Raw genomic sequence first — 20,959 nt, 5'->3', positions numbered from 1 at the left:
AACACAGGTGAATTCAAACTCCATGGTGAGTGGTCTGTGTTCAGTCCTGACCAGGGAATGGGCACACCTGGGAATCCCGTGTTGGGCTCCTGTCCCAGAGCTGCAGGGTCTGGGCTGGGCTGGTTTTCATGAGCAGAGGGAGCCCTATTTGCATGTCCTCCTACTACATATGGAGCTCTGGGGTGGAGACCTACAGAGAGGGCAGTGACAGTGCAGGTGAATGTCTGTCATAATATTTCAATAAGTAAATACAGAATTGTATGTAGGTTTGGGGCTGTCCTTGTTTCCATATATCATAACAGTAAACTCACCATCTCGGCCAGTGCCCCTCCCCTGTAGTCCTCAGTGCTCTCCTGATCCAACTCCAGGGAAGAGTGGAATGAGCCCACTGAGGACTCAGAAAGCTTTTAATGCTGTCAGAGCATGAATGAATGTCTGTGTTCTCTTCTTACTCACACTTCAGGGCTGTATCCCTCAGTGAACTCAGAGTCAATACAATGGAGAAGGTTGTGCATCCCCTGTAATGTGTTCCTTGATTCACAAAAATGACTAAGATTCACCCAGGACTGCCACATACCACTGCTGCTAAGTTCTGGGTTGAGCCCAAGGCCACTATCATGGATCCACATAGTCTGTGTTCTGTCCACCCTGTTATCAGGGACCTGAGACAATATCCATCCCTGATGTCAATAGACATCACAATGTGAGAGTCAGTACATTAGGATTAATTGTCATTGATGCATCTGACACTGTGGTCCACATGGAATCTGTCATTATCTCCTCCATGCATACGCTGAGCACTGTAACACTTTGTTACACTAAGGGGACAAGGTTTCTCTGTGGGGCTTGTTTATTGGGAACTCCCAGACAGAGACCACAGATGCACCATATCCCTTGATCTCCTGCCCATCAAGAGCAGTTTGAATGATGTAATTTTTCTTTCTCATGTTGAATGAAATACAAAAAATGAATAGACTGTGCTCATGTCAGACCAACCCCTCACTGTCCCTGTTGCAACTGCAACATTGAATAACAATGGAAACAGCAGACAGATAAATAGCACAACCTTCCCAGGAAATCTTTCAAGTAGAAAGTCATCACTGTGAAGAGCACTGTGTTAGGGATGTGGAGAGCATCCTGGAGGACAGGGTGTCTAAACCATGGACTTAGGTTAGGACTCGTGGTGTCTTCTTGAAGGAATACTGAGAATTGTCTGATCCACACATGTGCAAGTCCAATCCCAGTGGTTCCACTGCTCTATATATCTGATTTCTCCAGGAAAACTTGAGTGAAACTGGACTAGTGTTGAGTGGACCACATCAGATCACTGAACTTTGACCCCTGACCTCTGACCCAGCAGCAGAGCTTCCCTTGCTTGGGGCTGTGGGCGCACTTGGAAAGCTAATGCATTAAATTAGTCTTTAAAGTATTAAGAAGGGGACACGTGATTTGTTTTTAAAATTTATGTCCAATTAAATTTAATGGTGTGACATTGTTTCATAAGAACACATAGGTTTCATGGAAACATCTCAATAGCATTTGAACTGTTCACTGCATTGTGTGCCCATCACCCAAATCCAAGTCGTTTTCCACCACAGAGCATTTTCCCCCTTTACTCTGCCCATGCCACCCCTCCCTCTGGTCACCACTTCGCTTCTCTCTATGTCCATCAGTCTCAGTTTTATATTTCATTATGTATAGAATCATAGTTCTTTACTCTTAGCTTTTTCTGATTTACTTATTTCCCTTAGCATAATATTCTCATGGTTCAACCATATTGTTGTAAACAATAATATATCACCATTTTTTATGGCTGAGTCATCTTCCATTGTCTAGATGTACCACAACTTCTTTATCCAATCCTCTATTGAAAGACAGTTTGATTGTTTCCACGTGAAAGACCTTGTTTTTAAAAAAAACTGCAATGACTCTGCCTTGATCAGGCCATCTGGGAAGCTTCCGGTTCCTGATGTGGAATTTCTGTGATTGTGTCTATGGGTCTTGGTGCCAACAAACCTTCCCTATTCCAAGGCATCTTGTAAAGAACCCAAAGTAATTCCACCAAGTAAATTTTTATGATAAAATTTAAAAACTGAAGCAATGATTAAGAATGTGTAGAAACCAGCATCTTCCAAATATAGAACTTATTCAGTTAATTGAGGAACGTCCTCTTAGGGTGTGGTGTTCTCAGGGATGTAGGAGGTCCGAGTAATGTAAGCAGGAACTTGACCATAGATTTGCTCTCAGGCAAAGACACCGTCCCCTTGGTAGGAACCCGCTCTGACTGCTCACTCCCCTTGACTCAGCACTGCACCCTGAGTTTAGATGACCCTCAGAGCCCATGGAGTCTGTAAAGTTCTTTGTTATTCTGGAAGCGTCATGTGACCAGATATATAACTTGAAAACATGCTGCGCTGGGTCTACTTGTCTTTCTTTTAATAAACAAAATATTTGGTGGGAAAAGGTTTTGTTTTTACCACCGTCTCACTTGTCAAAGTGTCTTCATGGGTCTTGTTCTTCATGTTTTATCTAAAAACACCCCAGCAAGGCCCCTGTCACACAGAATGAACACGGAGTTTCTTCTGAAGGTTCAGTGAAGCTTATACTTTCCATCCAGGTCAATGATTATTAAGGAGTTAATTTTGCAGTAGCTTTCAGATGTGCCCTGAACTTGCATTGATATTTGTTATTTTTGGCATTTGAATAAACAATAGGTACAACCTCGCAATTCAAGTAATGTTTGTGCCCCTCTCCTAAGGCGTTGGGGTCTTGGTGATGATTATATCATGAAAGTGAAGAATTTTGAACAGGACTGGTGCCATCAAGATAAGGTCCCTGAAGCCCTGGCCGGTTGGCTCAGTGGTAGAGCGTCGGCCTGGCATGCGGGGGACCCTGGTTCGACTACCGGCCAGGGCACATAGGAGAGGCGCCCATTTGCTTCTCCACCCCCCCTCCTTCCTCTCTGTCTCTCTCTTCCCCTCCCGCAGCCAAGGCTCCATTGGAGCAAAGATGGCCCAGGCGCTGGGGATGACTCCTTGGCCTCTGCCCCAGGCACTAGAGTGGCTCTGGTCGCAACAGAGCGACGTCCTGGAGGGGCAGAGCATTGCCCCCTGGTGGGCAGAGCGTGGCCCCTGGTGGGCGTGCCGGGTGGATCCCAGTCGGGTGCATGTGGGAGTCTGTCTGACTGTCTCTCCCGTTTCCAGCTTCAGAAAAATACAATATATATATATATATATATATATATATATATATATATATATATGGTCCCTGAGAGCTCTGTCACCATCCCCCACAAGGACACAGGCCTATGAAAAGCTGCCTCTAAACCGGGAAATGGGCCGTCAGACACTGAGTCTGCTGGTGTCTGTATTGGGGAGTCCAGCCCCCAGGACAGCTTAAGTAGATGCCAGTTATATAGCCACCCTGACTCTGATGTTCTTTCATAGCATTCGAGATGTCACTGGTAAGCAAAGATAATAAAAAGGCAAAGGTTCCCTTGGGACACTCGATGTGGAAAGGATGCCGGAAGCCCCAGATCACAACAGGATAAAAGCCATGAACCTCCATTGGCACCAGTTCTAGGGATGAAACACGTGTGTGTGTGTGTGTGTGTGTGTGTGTGTGTGTGTGTCCCCTGATGTGTCCTAAGCGCCCCCCGCTGGACCACACCAAATAAGGCAGCAGTCACAGCCCCAGATTCACGAACACCCCACTCTCCCCAAAGAGGAGCAATTCTCCCTGGAAACTTGAACCTCTAAACCAGTGGTAGTCAACCTGGTCCCTATCGCCCACTAGTGGGCATTACAGCTCTCATGGTCGGTGGTAGCAGAGCAACCAAAGTATAAATAAAAATATAGATTTAATTGTAGTAAGTTGTTTTATAAAGATATATTCTGCGAAACATAACAAAAATCCAACATAAAGTACTTGGTAAATAATTATTATTATATGCTTTAACTTGCTGTAACTCTGCGTTATAAATTTTATAAAGTAAAGTTACTTCCCTACTTTATAAATCACCATTACTGTGGAACCAGTGGGCGGTTAGAAAATTTTACTACTAACAGAGATCCAAAAGTGGGTGGTACGTATAAAAAGATTGACTACCCCTGTCTAAACCATGATAACTGTATCCGGTGGAGATAAGAAGAAAAATTCTGCAGGCGGTTGCAGCCAGGACTCTGGCTTCCTGGACCCAGGTCCAGCTCACAGGTCTGTCTTACCACAGAGGGGACATCAATGTCCCTCCTTCAACTCCAGGCTGGTCCCTGTGAAAATGAGATTCATGTAGTCCCCCAAAACCAGGACTTCTTCCCTCCCTCCTCAGCCCCACTCATGGATAGGGGCAGCGTCCAGGGCACAACTCTTTGGGGATCCTGGGTCCTTGATGGCAAAGCCTGTACATGTGGCAGGGGTTCACCCCCAGGGCAGGCAGGACATCAAGATGAGGAGCTTCCACTCACCCTCCACTGAGCCTCAGCTCCTACTGAGGGAGGACAAGCCGTCCTTGTAGTACCTGCCGCACGGTTTTTCAGGAAGCAGCTGGAAAAGCTATAAAATAGAGCTCCAGACCCAGTCCATGGAGATGACGTCATTTCCAGTAGGGGGTGGGCAGCTGGAGCCTGGGCGTTGGGAAGGGCGATTGCAGGGGACGTGGAGCAGTGGAGTGCCGGCTGCCCGGGGTCCTGGCGCTCACAGGAGAGAACCAAAGATGGAGGCACCTGGAGGAGACAGGTGCTGTCAGGAGAGGTGTCAGACCCTGACTGAGGACACGGTCCATCCCTGGAGCCTGGGTGCGTTTACTTCAGTGAATAGAGCCGTCCATCCCTCAGGGTCCTGCTGAAAGTGAGGGAAGACACCCCCTGCAGGGCATGGCATTTTCCACCTGGGAGTGGGCAAGCAAGGGATGAAGCCCAGCCACACCACTGTGGTCCTCTGGTGGCTGCGTGAGCACCCAGGACATCCAGTTAGTAATTTTTCAGGCTGCTTCATTCACTGATAATCACTGGAATCCACTTCTCTTGTTGCTTTATCTATTGATTATTGTTGTTGTTTTCCGAGTAGCACAGCATTGATACATTTCTTTGTTTATTTGCAGATGAGGACGACTTTTGGCTGTTTGTAGCTTTTATCACGAATAACATTATATATATATTTGATCTTTTTTTCTGTATGAAATAAGGATTTATACTTCTGGAGCAAACACTTTAGTGAGATTGCAGTGATGCATGCTATATTTAATTTCAAAGAAAACGATAATTCACTTTGTGAATAAAGAATAACAGGATTTATACAGATTTGGTGACAGAGAGGTCCCCTGTCCCTGTGAATCTATCAACAGCAAACAGACGTTACCTCTTTGTTTGTTGTCTGCAGGGAGAATATGAGAAATTAGAGCCACAGAGAAAAAGGAAGAAGTGCCCCTGGGTGCAGCTGTGAGCTTTGAGAGGAAACCCTGCTCCCACAGGAAGCCCCTTCCTTCCCCACCTCCCTCTGCACCTGCTCCTGGGGCTGGTCTCGGGCTCCGTGGGTCCGGAGCGCCCCCTGCTGTCCTGAGCGCCCCCTGCAGCCCGGCCGTCCCGTCCCCGCAGGGAGGTTTGTGTCTGGGCTCACACTGACTTCCCCTCGCTGTGTGTCTCGCACAGTAATACACGGCCGTGTCCTCGGCTCTCAGGCTGCTCATTTGCAGATACAGCGTGTTCTTGCCGTTGTCTCTGGAGATGGTGAATCGGCCCTTCACGGAGTCTGCGTAGCTTGTACTAGCACCATCATAACGAATGTATGAGAGCCACTCCAGCCTCTTCTCGGGAGCCTGGCGAACCCAGTTCATGCCGTAGTCACTGAAGGTGAATCCAGAGGCTGCACAGGAGAGTCTCAGAGACCCCCCAGGCTGCACCAAGCCTCCCCCAGACTCCAACAGCTGCACCTCACACTGGACACCTGCAAACACAAAGACGTCCTGGTCAGTAACCTGTCACACTTTCATTGATTATCTCGATCAAACTCACAAATATAGTCAATGTCATGTTCTATATAAATTACCTCTTAAAAGACCAACAAGGAAAACCCAGATGAGCCCAAACTCCATGGTGACTGCTCTGTGTTCAGTCCTGACCAGAGAGTGGGCACACCAAGGAATTCCGGGCTAGGCTCCTGTCCCAGAGCTGCAGGAACTGGGCTGGGCTGGTGTTTATAAGCAGAGAGGACCTATTTGCATGTCCTCCTACTATGTAAGGAGCTCCAGTGTGGAGACCTGCAGAGAGGGTGTGCCTCAGTGCAGGTGTTAGCATCCTGTGGGGTGTGGTTGTCATGAAAACATTGAATAAAAATAATCATATGTAGGTTTAGAGCATGTCCTAGAGACCACATCTGGCAACACTCAGCCCCACATCAGGGCCTGCACTCCCCCCTACTAGTCCCCATTGTTCCCCTGAACCAGCTTAAGAGCAGAATGAAACCAACCCGTTTGTTTGCAGAGACAAATGTGTGTAACGAGAGCAGAAATGAACGTCTGTATTCTACCATTATCTGCACTTCAGGGCTGGAGACAAGTACACACATGGGAAGAGACCACAGGCTGAAAATTTTGTGAGAGTGAAGTTTATGTACGTGTTGATATTGGTGCCTTGACTCTAAAGTACTCTGGGCTCTGGACCTTCATGAAGACCAGAAAAACAAAACAAAACAAAAAAAAACATAATAAACCGAGTGTTGAGAAATTGCTTTTCTGTTACTGGAATCACAGTCACTGAGAAACTTGAGAGATTCATGGAGTTGATGGAGAGGCTGTGGGAAAGTTAACTTTCCAATGAGAGCACGTTTAGGAGAGATGTGTGTAGATCCAATATTGGAACAGGTGAGCGAGAGAATGGACCTGGCAAGTGCGAGGACCCAGAAGGGACTGAACTCTCAGTGTGTCCAGGGAAAGGAATGCACCCTTACACCTGGTGGTGGTGGAGTTTTAAACTAGTTGTACAGCACCTTTCATAACTGCTCTGGGGAAATAAGAAGTTGCCATAATTGATTAATTTATAGATTATGTGATCCAAAGATTTTCATGGATAACCTACTTAGGTCCTGATAAGATAAGTGTTTACATTAGAGGCAGGAAGGTTGAGATTAGCCTCTAGGAGAAGAAAAATGTGATGAGACCGCTGAGGTCAGATGACCAATTCCTGTGCAGGGAGATGGAGGAGGAGACCATGAGACAAGGGATGCAGTTCTAGAATCTGAAAAAAAATAGAGAAAAACACTCATGTGTGAGAGTTCAGGTTCCTATAACAAAGTGCCATGGATTTGGAAAATGATAAACAACATGCATTTATGACCCACAGTTCTGGAGGCCAAAAGTCCACTAACTGGGTGCTACATGGTGCCTTCTGATGAGGAACCTCTTCCTGGTTCATGTCAGACAAGTTCTTGCTGGGTAGTCACAAGATGGAAGGGACCAGTAAACTCTCTGCAGGTCATTTAGAAAGTAACAAATCCCTCATGCCGGGATTATTATGAGCTAAATTCTCCCAAAGCTCTACTTACTTATATAATACTTTTTGGGAACAGAGTATTTGAACATATAAAATTGGGGGGAACACGTGTGTTCACACCACAGCACTCCCCGAAAGCCTCTGGAGAAAGGGTGGTCCTGCCACCACATGGTTTCAGTCCAGTGAAGGGGATTTCATGCTGTGACCTCCAGACTGCTGGAGTGCATGTGGATAGATAGAGGCCCCAAGAGCCTGGGAGTTTGATGAGCTGTCACAGGCACATAAAGCAGCATGGATTTGAGTAAAACATTATAAAGGCTGTACCTTAGAGGAAACCCCTCCCAGCTCTCTCTACACCTGGTCCTGGTGCAGCAGCCCTGAGCTTGTGGGTCCTGAGAGCCTCTGCTACCCAGATGTTGACCATCAAAGGCAGGTCCTGACTGGAGTCACAGACCAGTGACCTCTATAATATCTATTCCAGTGTGAAGGCTGTGCCCTGACTTCAGAATGCTCCCTCAGGGACATTGTAGGGTTTAATATGTATGGACATAATCAATTGGTCTTTATAAACCCCAATGTGTCTTCAGAGAGACCCAAATTAAGGGCTTTATGAAGCCACCTGAAGGCCCCTTTCCTAGAGCTTCCAGATGTTCTGAAAAGAAGGTGAATGAATGGCCCCCAACTCAATGTCAGTCAACTGAGTCACTGTCACCACCTGAGTTTGTGCACGCCTGTACCCCTGGCCAAGGCCACTGAATCTTCAGCAGGGCCTAATCTCTGCAGGATTGGGGTGAGCAGGAGTCCAGAGGGTGGGACCATTGTCTCCCCACACCTGATGCCACACCAAGGGCCATGCTCCACAAAGAATGCTGGTGACTGTGGTGCTGGAGAATGACTCAGCACAGGGACCCTTGTGTCTGTACCACCCATGTCTCAACCCAGACCCGATAAACCCCAGACTCTCACACACACAGCTTCCATTGTGCAGGAACTTCACCTACCCTGAGATATGGAAGAGCAGTTGATGTCATGATCCTGAAGCTACTACAGTGGCTCGACACTGACCCTCAGGAATATCTAGATTTTTACTGCTAGGACCTGTGTGTGTTCTCTAATAGGACATGGTTAGCAGTCGTGATTCACTTGTGATGATTAAAGGGATGACAGGGGGGATTATCCTGATTTTTCTGGTTGAAATATTACTGTAATCACAAGTTTTTTTAAAAAAGAGATATTTTTAAAAATCACAGTACAAACACTTTGACTATTAAAACAAAATGTTGGAGTGGATTTCCACCTACACCTGAGTGAATGAGGATCACGAGGAATGTGTGTGGTGGGGAGGATAGAGACCTGTGGGTGGAGGTGCTGGTGGAGGATCTTAATCACTGTGGGGCCAGGTGTGCCTGTGAGAATGCAGGGCCCATGTGGGGACAGGTGGGCATGGAGGGGAGAGACAATGGTAGGATTCTGCCGGCTCACACTTGTTCAGCAGAAACAATATGTAAATTTCTTGGAGTTCAGCGACCACCTGTTAAATGTCCCTTGTCATCAGGGTTCTCTCTATGGTGGGTGCCTGGGCAGTTTCCCAATATGGAAATCACATATTTACATTCCATATAAGTTTTAGTACTTCTCATAACTTGTTGTTCATTGAATAAATCAGTGAAATTTTATTTATTATTATATACAAAATTATAAATTTAGCAAGATGACATAGATCAATAAGAGTGCATAGGTTTCAGGTAAGCATTTCTACAGCATTTGAACAGTTGATTATGTTATCTGCCAATCACCAAAGTCAAATCCTTATCTGTCACTTTATCTTTACAGCTTTCTCCCCTACACCCTCACTCACTGCACCCTCTCCTTCTGGTAACCACAGCGATTTTATCCATGTTCATGTGTTTCAGTTTTATAACCCACCCATGTGTGAAATCGTACAGTCTTTAGCTTTTTCTGATTTACTTATTTCACTCAGAATAATGTTCTCAAGGGCCACCCATGTTTCCTTAAATTACACTATGTCATCATTTCTATGGCTGAGTAGTATTCCACTGTATACATGTACCACATCTTCTTTATCCAATCCTCTATCAAGGGACACTTTGGTAATTTCCATGCCTTGCCCACTGTGAATAATGCTTCAATGAACATGGGGGGCACATGTGTCTTTACATACCAATTTTTTCCAGATTTTGGGATAGATACTGAGTAGAAAGATTGATGGGTCATATGGTGGTTGTACTCTTAATTTTTTGAGGAACTACCATAATTTCTTCCAGAATGGTTATAGTAATTTACCTTCCCTCCAGCAGTAAATGAGGGTTCCCTTTCTCCACAGCCCCTCCAAAATTTGTTATTACCTGTCTTGTTGATAATAATCCAATCTAACAAGTGTGTGGTGGTATCTCATTGTGGTTTTGAACTGCATTTCTCAAATAGCTAATGAATATTAGCATCTTTTCATATATCTGTTGGTATTTTTATGTCTCCTGGGGAGAAGTGTCTGTTCAGGTTCTCAAGCTTCTGCACAGCCAAAGAATCTGACAACAAAACAAATAGGCAGCCAGCTAAATGAGACATTATATTTGCAAACAACACCTTTGATAATGGGTTAATATTCAAAGTATAAAAATAATTCACAAAGCTCAGAAACCAAAAAGAAAGCAACCCTGTTTTTTTTTAATGTTCGTCAGGGCAATAGTTGTTCTATGTGTCCGTAGACCCCTAGATTCCTTCCATAGTTAAATACAATTGCTAGTGAGAACATCATTGAAGAAGCAATATTGAAATATCCTTAAGAGTTTTATAGTTTTTTTGTCAGACATTATTTAATATTTTCAATTAATTTTTAAAATTCTTTCACAGAATAATCTACTTTTTATTCCTTTGTTATTTTTCTCATTTAAGTACTAAATGTATGAAATAATTATGTACCTTTTAATACATCTTTTCTTTATATTTAAAATGGTCAGTAGTGCAGTGAGATTACAAGAAAGTAGTGCCACAGAGAAGAAGGAAGAAGTGCCCCTGGATGCAGCTGAGAGCTCTGAGAGGAAACCCTGCTCCCACAGGAAGCCCCTTCCTTCCCCACCTCCCTCTGCACCTGCTCCTGGGGCTGGTCTCGGGCTCCGTGGTCCGGAGCGCCCCCTGGTGTCCTGAGTGCCCCCTGCAGCGCGGCCCTCCCGTCCCCACAGGGAGGTTTGTGTCTGGGCTCACACTGAATTCTGCTCACTGTGTCTCGCACAGTAATACACGGCCGTGTCCTCGGCTCTCAGGCTGTTCATTTGCAGATACAGCGTGTTCTTGCCATTGTCTCTGGAGATGGTGAACCTGCCCTTTACAGAATCTGCGTAGTTTATAATACTTCCATCCTTGTTAATATCACCAACCCACTCCAGCCCCTTCCCTGGAGCCTGGCGGACCCAGTCCATCCAGTCGTCACTGAAGGTGAATCCGGAGGCTGCACAGGAGAGTCTCAGAGACCCCCCAGGCTGCACCAAGCCTCCCCCAGACTCCACCAGCTGCACCTCACACTGGACACCTGCAAACAAAAATACATCCTCGTCAGGAAGCTGTCATATATTCATTGATTCTTTCAGTCACACTCACTCACATACTCAGTGTCTTTAGTTTTTCATAAATTACCTCTTGAAAACGCAACAAGGAAAACCCAGAAAAGTCCATACTCCATGTTGAGTGGTCTCTGATGTGTCCTCTCCAGGGAATGTGCACAACAAGGAATCCCAAGTTGGGCTTCTGTCCCAGAGCTGCAGGGTCTGGGCTGGGCTGGTTTTCATGAGCAGAGGGGGCAGTATTTGCATGTCCTCCTACTATATAAGGAGCTCTAGTGTGGAGACTGACAGAGAGGTTTGTGCCTCAGTGCAGGTGAATGTCTGTCATAATGTTTCAATAAATAAATACAGAATCATATGTAGGATTGAGACTGTCCACGTGTCTTCATATACCATCAGTGAGCTCACCATCTGGGCTTATTCCCCTCCTCAGAAGTCTTCACTGCTCCCCTGAACCAATTCCAGGGCAGAGTGGGACCAGCCCAATGAGGTTGCAGAAACTTTTCTATGTTGTGAGGGCATGAGTGAAAGCTTCTGTTCTAGTCTTACCTACAGCTCAAGGCTGTATCCCTCAGTGATCTAAGGGTCCTCACTACAATGGAGAGGGTTGTATATCACCTGGGATGTGGTCCTCAAATTGCAAACCTGAGTCAGGTTCACCGAGGACTGCCACATACACTGCTCCTAGGTTCTGGGTTGAGCCCAAGACCAAAATCAAGGATTCACACAGTCCCTGTTCTCTCCACTCTTTCACCTGGGGCTTGAGACAATATCTAAATTTTTTAACTTTTAAGCTTATTTTTAGTAATTTTAATGCAGTGACATTGATAAATCAGGATACATATGTTCTGAGAAAACATTTCCAGATTATTTTGACCATTGATTATCTCATTTTAATGCAGATGGAAATTACAATGAGAGAGTCAGTAGGTCAGGTGTAATTGTTACTGCTGCAGCTGGGCCTGTGGTCCATCGTGGCATCTGTCATTGTCCCCTCCATGCACACTCTGAATCCTTTAAGACTTTGAAACACTCAGAGGACAAGGTTGCTCTGTGTGCCTTGGTGGTTGGGAAGTCCCAGACCGAGACCACAGAGGCACCATGACCCCTGATCTCCCCGCCATCAGCAGCAATTTGAATGATGCAATTTTTATTTCTCATGTTGAATGTGATAGGACAAATGAATAGACTCTGCTCAGGTCAGACTGACCCCTCGCTGTCCCTGTTGGAAATGCAACCTTGAATTTCAATGGAAACAGCAGACTAATATCACAACCTGCACAGAAAGTCTCTCATGTAGAAAGTCATCACTGTGAGGAGCACTGTGTTAGGGACGTGGAGAGTGTCCTGGAGGACAGGGTGTCTAAATTATGGACTTTGGTTAGGACTCATGTTGTCTCTTGGAAGGTAATGCTATGAATTGTCTGATCCACATACGTGCAAGTCCATGTCCAGGGGTTCTATGACTCTACTAGCCTGTGTGCTCCCTGGAAATCTGAATGACACTGGACCAGTGTTGGATGGACAACTTCAGATCAATGAACTCTGATCCCTGACCTCTGACCCAGCAGCACAGCCTCCTTTGCTTGGTCTCCAGGCTCATTTGGAAAACTATGTTTTAAATTATTCTTTAAAGTTTAAAGTATTAAGGAGGGGACAAGTAATTCGTTTTTAAAATTTATTTCAAATTAAATTTAATGGAGTTACAATGATTCATAAGAACAATTAGTTTTTCTGTAAGCATCTCAATAGCATTTGAACTGTTGATTGTGTTGTGTGTCCTTCACCCAAATTCAAATCGTTTTCAACCACCATGTATTTTCCACTCTACTCTGCTTGAACCCATCCCCCTCCCTCTGGTGACCACTCCCTTTTCTGTTTGTCCATGAGTCTCAGTTTTATATTTAATATACATGTAAAGTCATAGCTCTTAGCTTTTTTCTATTTATGTCTTTAAATTAGCATAATATTCTCATGGTTTAACCATATTGCTGTAAACAATATGTCACCATTTTTTATGGTTGAGTCATGTTCCATTGTAGATGTACCACAACTTCTTTATCCAATCGTCTATCGAAGGACATTTTGAGGGTTTCCATGTCAAAGACCTTGTTTATTTTAATTTAAGCTGCACTGAGTCTACTTTGATCTGAATAACCCCCACCCAGGGAACAGGACAGCTGGGAAGCTTCTGGTTCCTGATGTGGAATTTCTGTGATAGTGTCTGTGGCTCTTGGTGCCAACACACCTTCCTCATCCCAAGGCATTTTAAAAAGAACGCAAAGTAATTCCACCAAGTAAATTTTGCTGATAAAATTTAAAAACTGAAGCAATGATTATGAATGTGTAGAAACCAGCATCTTCCAAATATAGAACTTATTCAGTTAAATGAGGAATGCCTTCTCAGGGTGTGGTGTCCACAGGGATGTAGGAGGTCTGAGTAATGTAATAGGAACTTGAGCATAGAGTTGCTCTCAGGCAAGGACACTGTCACCTTGGTAGGAGCCCTCTCTGACTGCACACTCCCTGTGACTCAGCACTGCGCCCTGAGTTTACATGGCCCCCAGATCCCACGGAGTCTGCAAAGTTCTTTCTTATTCTGGAAACATCATGTGACCAGATATATAACTTGAAATCATGCTGTGCTGGATCTACTTGTGTTTCCTTTTAATAAACAGAATCTTTGGTGGGAAAAGGTTCTGTTTTTACCACAGTCTCACTTGTCAAAGTGTCTTCCTGGTTCTTGTTCTTCAAGTTTTATCTAAAAACACACCGGCAAGACCCCGTCACACAGAATGAACACTGAGTTTCTTCTGAAGGTTCAGTGAAGCTTATACTTTCCATCCAGATCAATGATTATTAAGGAGTTAATTTTGCAGTAAGCTTTCAGATGTGCCCTGAACCTGCATTGATATTTGTTATTTTTGGCTTGTGAATGAACAACAGGTATAACCTCCCAATTGAAGTAAGGTTTGTGCCCTTCCCCTAAGGCGGTGGAGTTTGGTGGTGATTATGTCATGAAGGTGAAGGATTTTGAACAGGACTGGTGCCATCAAGATAAAGTCCCTATGAACTCTGTCACCATTCCCCCACAAAGACACAGGACTATGAAAGGCTCCCTCTGAACCAGAAAGTGGGTCCTCAGACACTGAGTCTGCTGGTGTCTGTATTGGGAGTCCAGCCCCCAGGACAGCTGAGATAGATGCCAGTTTTATAGCCACCCTGACTCTGGTGTCCTTTCATAGCATTCAAGATGTCACTGGTAAACAGAGAATAATTAAAGGCAAAGGTTCCCTTGGGACACTCAATGTGGAAAGCAAGCCCTAGATCACAACAGGATAAAAGCCCTGAAACTCCATCGGCACCTGTTCAAAGGATGAGACACGTGTGTGTATTGTGTGTGTGTGTGTGTGTGTGTGGATGTGTGTTGTGTATGTGTGTGAGTGTGTGCTCATGCCCCCTGTTGTGTCCTGAACGTCCCCTACTGAACCACACCAAATAAGGAAGCAGTCACAGCCCCAGACTCAAGAACACCCTCACTCTCCCCAAAGAGAAACAATTCTTCCTGGAAACTGGAACCTCTAACCCATCACAACTGTATCCTGTGGAGATAAGAAGTAAAACTCTGCAGGCAGATGCAGCCAGGACACGGGCTTCTTGGACCCAGCTTCAGCTCACAGGGCTCTCTTACCAGAGGGGACATCCATGTCCCTCGGTCAGCCCCAGGTTGATCCCTCTAAGACTGAGATCCATGCAGTCTCCAAAAATCAGGATTTCTTCCCTCCCTCTTCAGCTGCACTCTTGGATGGAGGCTGCATCCAGGGCACAGCTCTCCTGAGGATGCTGGATTCCTGACGGCATCACCCGTACATGTTTGCCAGAGGTTCACCTTCTGGGCAGGCAGGACATCGAGATGGGGAGCTGTCAGTCACCCTACACTGAGCCTCAGCTCCTACTGAAGAAGGACAAGCCATCCTTGTCCCTAGCAGCTGTTGCAGTACCTGCCTCACGGTTTTGTCAGGGCTCAGCTGGATAAGCCATCAAATGGAGCTCCAGACCCAGTCCATGGAGATGACGTCATTATCAGTAGGTTGTGGGCAGCTGGACCTGGACGTGGGAAGGGCGATTGCAGGGGACGTGGAGCAGTGGAGTGCCGGCTGCCCGGGGTCCTGCGCGCTCACAGGAGAGAACCAAAGATGGAGGCACCTGGAGGAGACAGGTGCTGTCAGGAGAGGTGTCAGACCCTGACTGAGGACACTGTCCATCCCTGGATCCTGCATGCATTTACTTCAGTGTGTGGAGCCATCCGTCCCTCAGAGTCCTGCTGAAAGTGAGGGAAGGCGCCCCCTGCAGGGCGTGGGGTTTTCCACCTGGGAGTGGGCAAGCAAGGGAGGAAGCCCAGCCACACCACGGTGGTCCTCTGGTGGCTGCGTGAGCACCTAGGACATCCAGTTTGTAATTTCTGAGACTGCTTCATTCACTGATAATCACTGATATCGACCCATGTTGTTTCATTATCAATTGAGGTTTTTTTCTAAATAACACGCCATTGCTGAATTTTACCTATATTGTTTACTTGCAAATGAGACGATTCTTGTCCCTTTGTAGCTTCTATCACACACAAATAATGATTCATATATATTTGTATTTATATGTGTATGACAAAAAGGATTCGTTCTTCTGAAACAAACACTTCAAGTAGGACCGCAGAGTTCACTGTTCTATTTAATTTCCAAGAAAGTTGCGATTCACTTTGTGAGGAAAAAATAACAGAACGTGTAGAGTCTTGGTGACAGAGAGGTCCCCAGTCACTGAAGATTTGTCATCGGCAAAGAAACAATGCTATTTCCTCCTTTGTTGCAGTGAGGATATGAGAAATTAGAGCCACAGAGAAGAAGGAAGAAGTGCCCCTGGATGCAGCTGAGAGCTTTGAGAGGAAACCCTGCTCCCACAGGAAGCCCCTTCCTTCCCCACCTCCCTCTGCACCTGCTCCTGGGGTTGGTTTCAGGCTCCGTGGGTCCGGAGCGCCCCCTGGTGTCCTGAGCGCCCCCTGCAGCCCGGCCCTCCCGTCCCCGCAGGGAGGTTTGTGTCTGGGCTCACACTGACTTCCCCTCGCTGTGTCCCATCTGAGCCGTTGCTCTTCTGCAGCCGGAGCTATTATAGCGCCTGAAGTAGAGGCCATGGAGCCGTCATCAGCATCCAGGCCAGCTTTGCTGCAATAGAGCCTCTTAGAACGTCACTGTGGTCTCACGTTCTGGGCTCTCCACATGACACACAGTGCTCTTCATGTGTCGTGCTCACATCTCCTTCTGCAACATATGAATTTAGAAATGTATACTCTCTGTTTAGGATTATCTCTTGATCTCTTTACCAGAATTTTTGTGGTTTGGTGGGAAAAAAGTTTTAAATTTAATTAAGTTAGTTCATTGCTATTTCATTTTCTAGGTACTGCTTTGAGAGATTTACAGGAAGCACCCTAAATAGTGGTGAGCCTCCATCATCCAGGATGACGAGTAGCAGCAGCCACAGGGGCTAGAACAGGTTCTGGTACCAGGAATAGAATCTGCTGTAAAAATCACCCATAAATCTGGAAGTGACTTTGGAGCGTGGTGAGGAGGGGATGCTGTATTTATTTTGAGGCACGTGAAAGAAATATGTCTGATTCTAACAAACAGAGTTTTACTAGAAATACATATTTAAAGACTCTGCTTGTAACCCTGTGTGGTTTTCTCAGTGGATAGAGCATGAGACTAGTGTGCAGACATTCAGGTTTGCTCCTCAGTCAGGGCACACATGACAGACAACCGTCTGCTCTTCTTTCCCTCCCTCTCTCTCTTTTCTCTCTCTCCCCCTCTCTCAGTCAGGGGCTCAGTCAGTTCAACCGTTGGCCCCAGGGGTTCTGGATGGCTTGGTTGGTCCATCATTGTCCCCAGATGGGGGTTGCTGGGTGAATCCCATTCAGGTCACATGGAGGAGTCTGCCTCTCTATTGCTGTCCTCTCACTTAAAGAAATAGACTCTTCTTACAAATGCCCAAAAGAAAGGACAAGACATTAGAGAGATAACTCCTGTTATCTTAGAAAATACCTAAATAATCATAAAATGAAATTTTTCAGAAATAGAAATGTTAAAGCTTCTGCAGGAGAGGATCAAAAGATATAAGGGACATGTCGTTGCAAACTGGTGGGAAGGGGACTCCTGTGTCCCACATGCACAGTGTACGGTGTCTCTGTTGTGTAAGGTCACAACCTCACAGACCCAGGGGATTAGAGCTTGGATAGTTTTGGGGTCATTGTTGATCTGGTCACATCAAGGATCAGCACAGCTGCATAATATTTGGAACTCTGTCTTTGAGATCTCTTGGCTTACAGGGGGGGACGGGACACCCCTATCTGAAGGAGCCATGGTGATGGGGCTGTAAGTTTATTGGAGGAACCCTGACTCAGTCCTTATCATCATCACTGTCATCATTCGATTACTTATAATTATTTCTCTTCTAATTTTCTGTAGAATAGGTAGTCAGACTCTACTTTATGTGTGACTGCTGACAACTGAATGCTTATATTTGCCTCTTCTCTATCATCCTGATCTTCTCTGGTAAGGACGTGGTCTCCCCTTCAGCTGTAACTGGGAGACTGAACCCACACAAGCCCCAGTACACAGAATTCCTCCCTTTCTCCACCACGACCTGGACAGAACAGAAGCCCTGAGCCTGTCTCCGTCCCGGCTTCATCAAAGCACGTCTGACTTGCTGATGGCCCTTCTCTGTGCTTCCCAGCGATCTCAAGTTTTATATAATAAGCACTCCCTGTCCCTGTGGTGTGTGTGTTTTCCATCGGCCAGGACACACATAACAAGGTGTCGGGGTCCCTCTGCCTCTGTGTGGTGTCTGCTACTCTTCGTGCTATGAGCATGATGTCAACTCAATGACCTTCACCACCGTGGGTCTCCTTCTCGAGCTCTGGGTTCATTCGTCCCAGGTCTCCGCTGTCCAGCAGCATGTGTCCTGCCGCCAGCTGGCTGGATGGGACGCTGGGCTGGGGGAGCTGAGCTGCACTGTGAGTCCAGCAGAGAGTCTGGTTGGATTAAGCTGATGTAGGTCAGAGGATTTGATTGTTAATTGCTTTTTGGGCACAAGAGAGGCTGAATAAGACTCTCTGCCTCTGTCCATGAAAGAATTCTGACTGTCTTTACAACAGACTTTTCTAACCCAGAGACATCAGAGGAAAGTGCAGACAGGAACCCAGAGAGGTTCCCTGAGGGGAACTGTGACATGAGGAGGAAACCACACAGATACCAGCCCTTCCCCTCCAACCGCACCTGCTCCTGACGGTCCTTGTGTTCAGAGACCCGGAGCGCCCCCTGGTGGTGGCGGCCCCTCCTGCAGGGAGGTTTGTGTCTGGGCTCACACTGACTTCCCCTCGCTGTGTATCTCACACAGTAATACACGGCCGTGTCCTCGGCTCTCAGGCTGTTCATTTGCAGATGCACCATGTTCTTGACATCGTCTCTGGAGATGGTGAATCGGCCCTTCACAGAGTCTTCGTAGATTGCAGTATCTCCATCGGGATTAATTTCACAAACCCACTGAAACCTCTTCCCTGGAACCTGGCGGACCCAGCCCATCCAGTAACCTAAGATGGTGAATCCTGAGGCTGCACAGGAGAGTCTCAGAGACCCCCCAGGCTGCACCAAGCCTCCCCCAGACTCCAGCAGCTGCACCTCACACTGGACACCTGCAAACACAAAGATGTCCTGGTTAGGAAAATGTCACATGTTCATTGATTCTCTGAGTCACACTCACATACCCAGTTTCTTGTTTTATAAAAATTACCTCTTACAATAGCAACAAAGAAAACCCAGAAGAGTCCAAACTCCATGGTCTGGGGTCCGCGTCCTGTCCTTATCTGAAATGGACACACCATGGAACCCCAGGGCGGGTTTGTCTCCGAGAGCTGCAGGGTCAGGGCTGGACTGTTTTTTATGAGCAGAGATGGCCCTATTTGCATGTCCTTTTGCTATATAGGGAGCTCTGGGGTGGAGACCTACAGAGAAGGCAGTGTGTCAGTGCAGGTGAATGTCTCTCGTAATATTTCAGTAAATAAATACAAAATCATATGTATGTTTGGGAATGTCCACATGTCCTCATACAGTAACAGTGAGGTCGGCATCTGGGCCTGTGCTCCTCCTCACTGCCCCAGAGCTCTCCTGAATCAACTCAAGGCCAGAGTGCGTCCTGCCCCGTGAGGTTCCAGAAACCCCTGTATGTAATGAGAGCATGAATGAACATCTGTATTCTAGTGTTACCTACACTTCAGGGATGGAGACAAGTACACACCTGGGAAGAGATCACAGGCTGTAGATCATGTGAGTGAACATTGTGTGCACGTTGGTGTTGATGCCTTGGCCCTAAGTACCTCTGAGTTCTTAACCTTCAGACACAAATAAGACTGAGAGATACGAAGATGTTTCTCTGTCACTGGGATCAGAGGCCCTGAGAATAAAGACATTCATGGAGGTGATGGAGAGGTTGTGGAAACATGAACTGACCTCTGAGAGCACTTTATAGAGCTGTGTGTGGAGAACCAACTTTGGAACAGGTGAGAAAAACAGTGCACCTGGCAAATGTGATGACCTCAGTGACATTTCAGATACGTAATGAATGATTCAGAGAATCACTCATCAACTTTGTCTCATTAATTCCTGATCCTCAGTGCACAGTCTCTGTAACCATCACAGTCCTTTGAAGAGGGCAGGAGAGGAACCCTATCACACTGCTTTCAGTAGTGTGCTGTCGTCGTCACCGAGGGACCTGACTCCCCTTCCTTCTGGTGCTTCCTTCCTGTAAACTGGCTCAGGGCATGAGATTGATTGAAGGACCGTGAATCTCCATTATAGTTATTCAAAATACAGTATTGTATTTTTTTTTTGAATTGAGCTCTTCCATGTAGAACCATCAAGTGAGACTTGATAGACATTACAGTTATTAAAATTTTGGAAACACCGTGATCAAAATTTCAATGTCCTGGTCTCTGTGACCTGCTGTTTTGATTGCTGCCTTGACTCTTTGCCACCATGATAACTCTGCCCACCTTGTTTTTGGTGTTAAGAACTGTCAGCTGGGAGTTCCAAAGCAGTGACACACCCCCACAACGAGTTCATCTTCAAGATCTTGGTTTACAATATTATTCTTAAGTAAAATAAAACAAGATTTCTCAGAGTGAAGGCACCATTAGGGCTGGGAAGGAATAATAATGATGGTCTTGGAGCATCTTGCACTGAGGGAAGGTGAGGAGGTGACAGAGAACACACAGGGCATTTGTTAAGGACCCAGAGCCCTCAGGGTAGAGCTTCCAGTGCAGAGAAAACTTTCAACAATTCTAACTAGAAGTTAATAACAGCGCTGTATTTTAATCGCATATATTATAAATGTGAGTCCTTACTGATACCTATTAATAGCTCAATAAATAATACTTAATGAGTTTATTATAAAAATCTATCTTATGGTAAATTTTTTTAATACTTAGCTTGGTGTGAGAGCAAGAAAGATAAATTTCCTTCCACTTTCCTAAGTCCTTCTGGCTGTGTTAATAATCAAATTTACAGAACAGAAATAAATATGAGAAAATGTAAAAATTAACTTCAGATACACATGTAGAGCTGTTATAAAGATATAAGACCCAAGGATGGGGCAGCTGAGGCTTCTAAGCCACGCACAGCCCAGGAGAGGTGGTGGGTTGTGGTGTGGACTTTGTAGGGCAGGGAATCAATTCCCATAGGGGTGGAAGTTCATGTGTTTGGTAAAGTAATGTCCCCTGGGAAATCTTTAAGTAAAGGGCACAGAGTAGACATTGAAGAAATGGGATGTTGTGTCCATGACATGCTTCGGTCCTCATGC

General features: G+C 45.9%; 1 gene segment (V, D, J or C); it reads right to left on the bottom strand.

The window, feature by feature from the left end:
• Positions 1-4,692: 4,692 nt before the first annotated feature.
• On the bottom strand, positions 4,693-19,070 carry LOC136376052 (immunoglobulin heavy variable 3-74-like). The segment is given in 3 exon segments: positions 4,693-4,721; positions 5,620-5,940; positions 18,896-19,070. Coding segments are annotated over 3 exon segments (525 nt in total).
• Between the last annotated feature and the right edge of the window lie 1,889 nt (positions 19,071-20,959).

Source organism: Saccopteryx leptura, chromosome 6 (genome assembly GCF_036850995.1).
Source record: "Saccopteryx leptura isolate mSacLep1 chromosome 6, mSacLep1_pri_phased_curated, whole genome shotgun sequence".
Taxonomy (NCBI): domain Eukaryota; kingdom Metazoa; phylum Chordata; class Mammalia; order Chiroptera; family Emballonuridae; genus Saccopteryx; species Saccopteryx leptura.
This window is presented reverse-complemented; position numbering and strand designations above follow the sequence as displayed.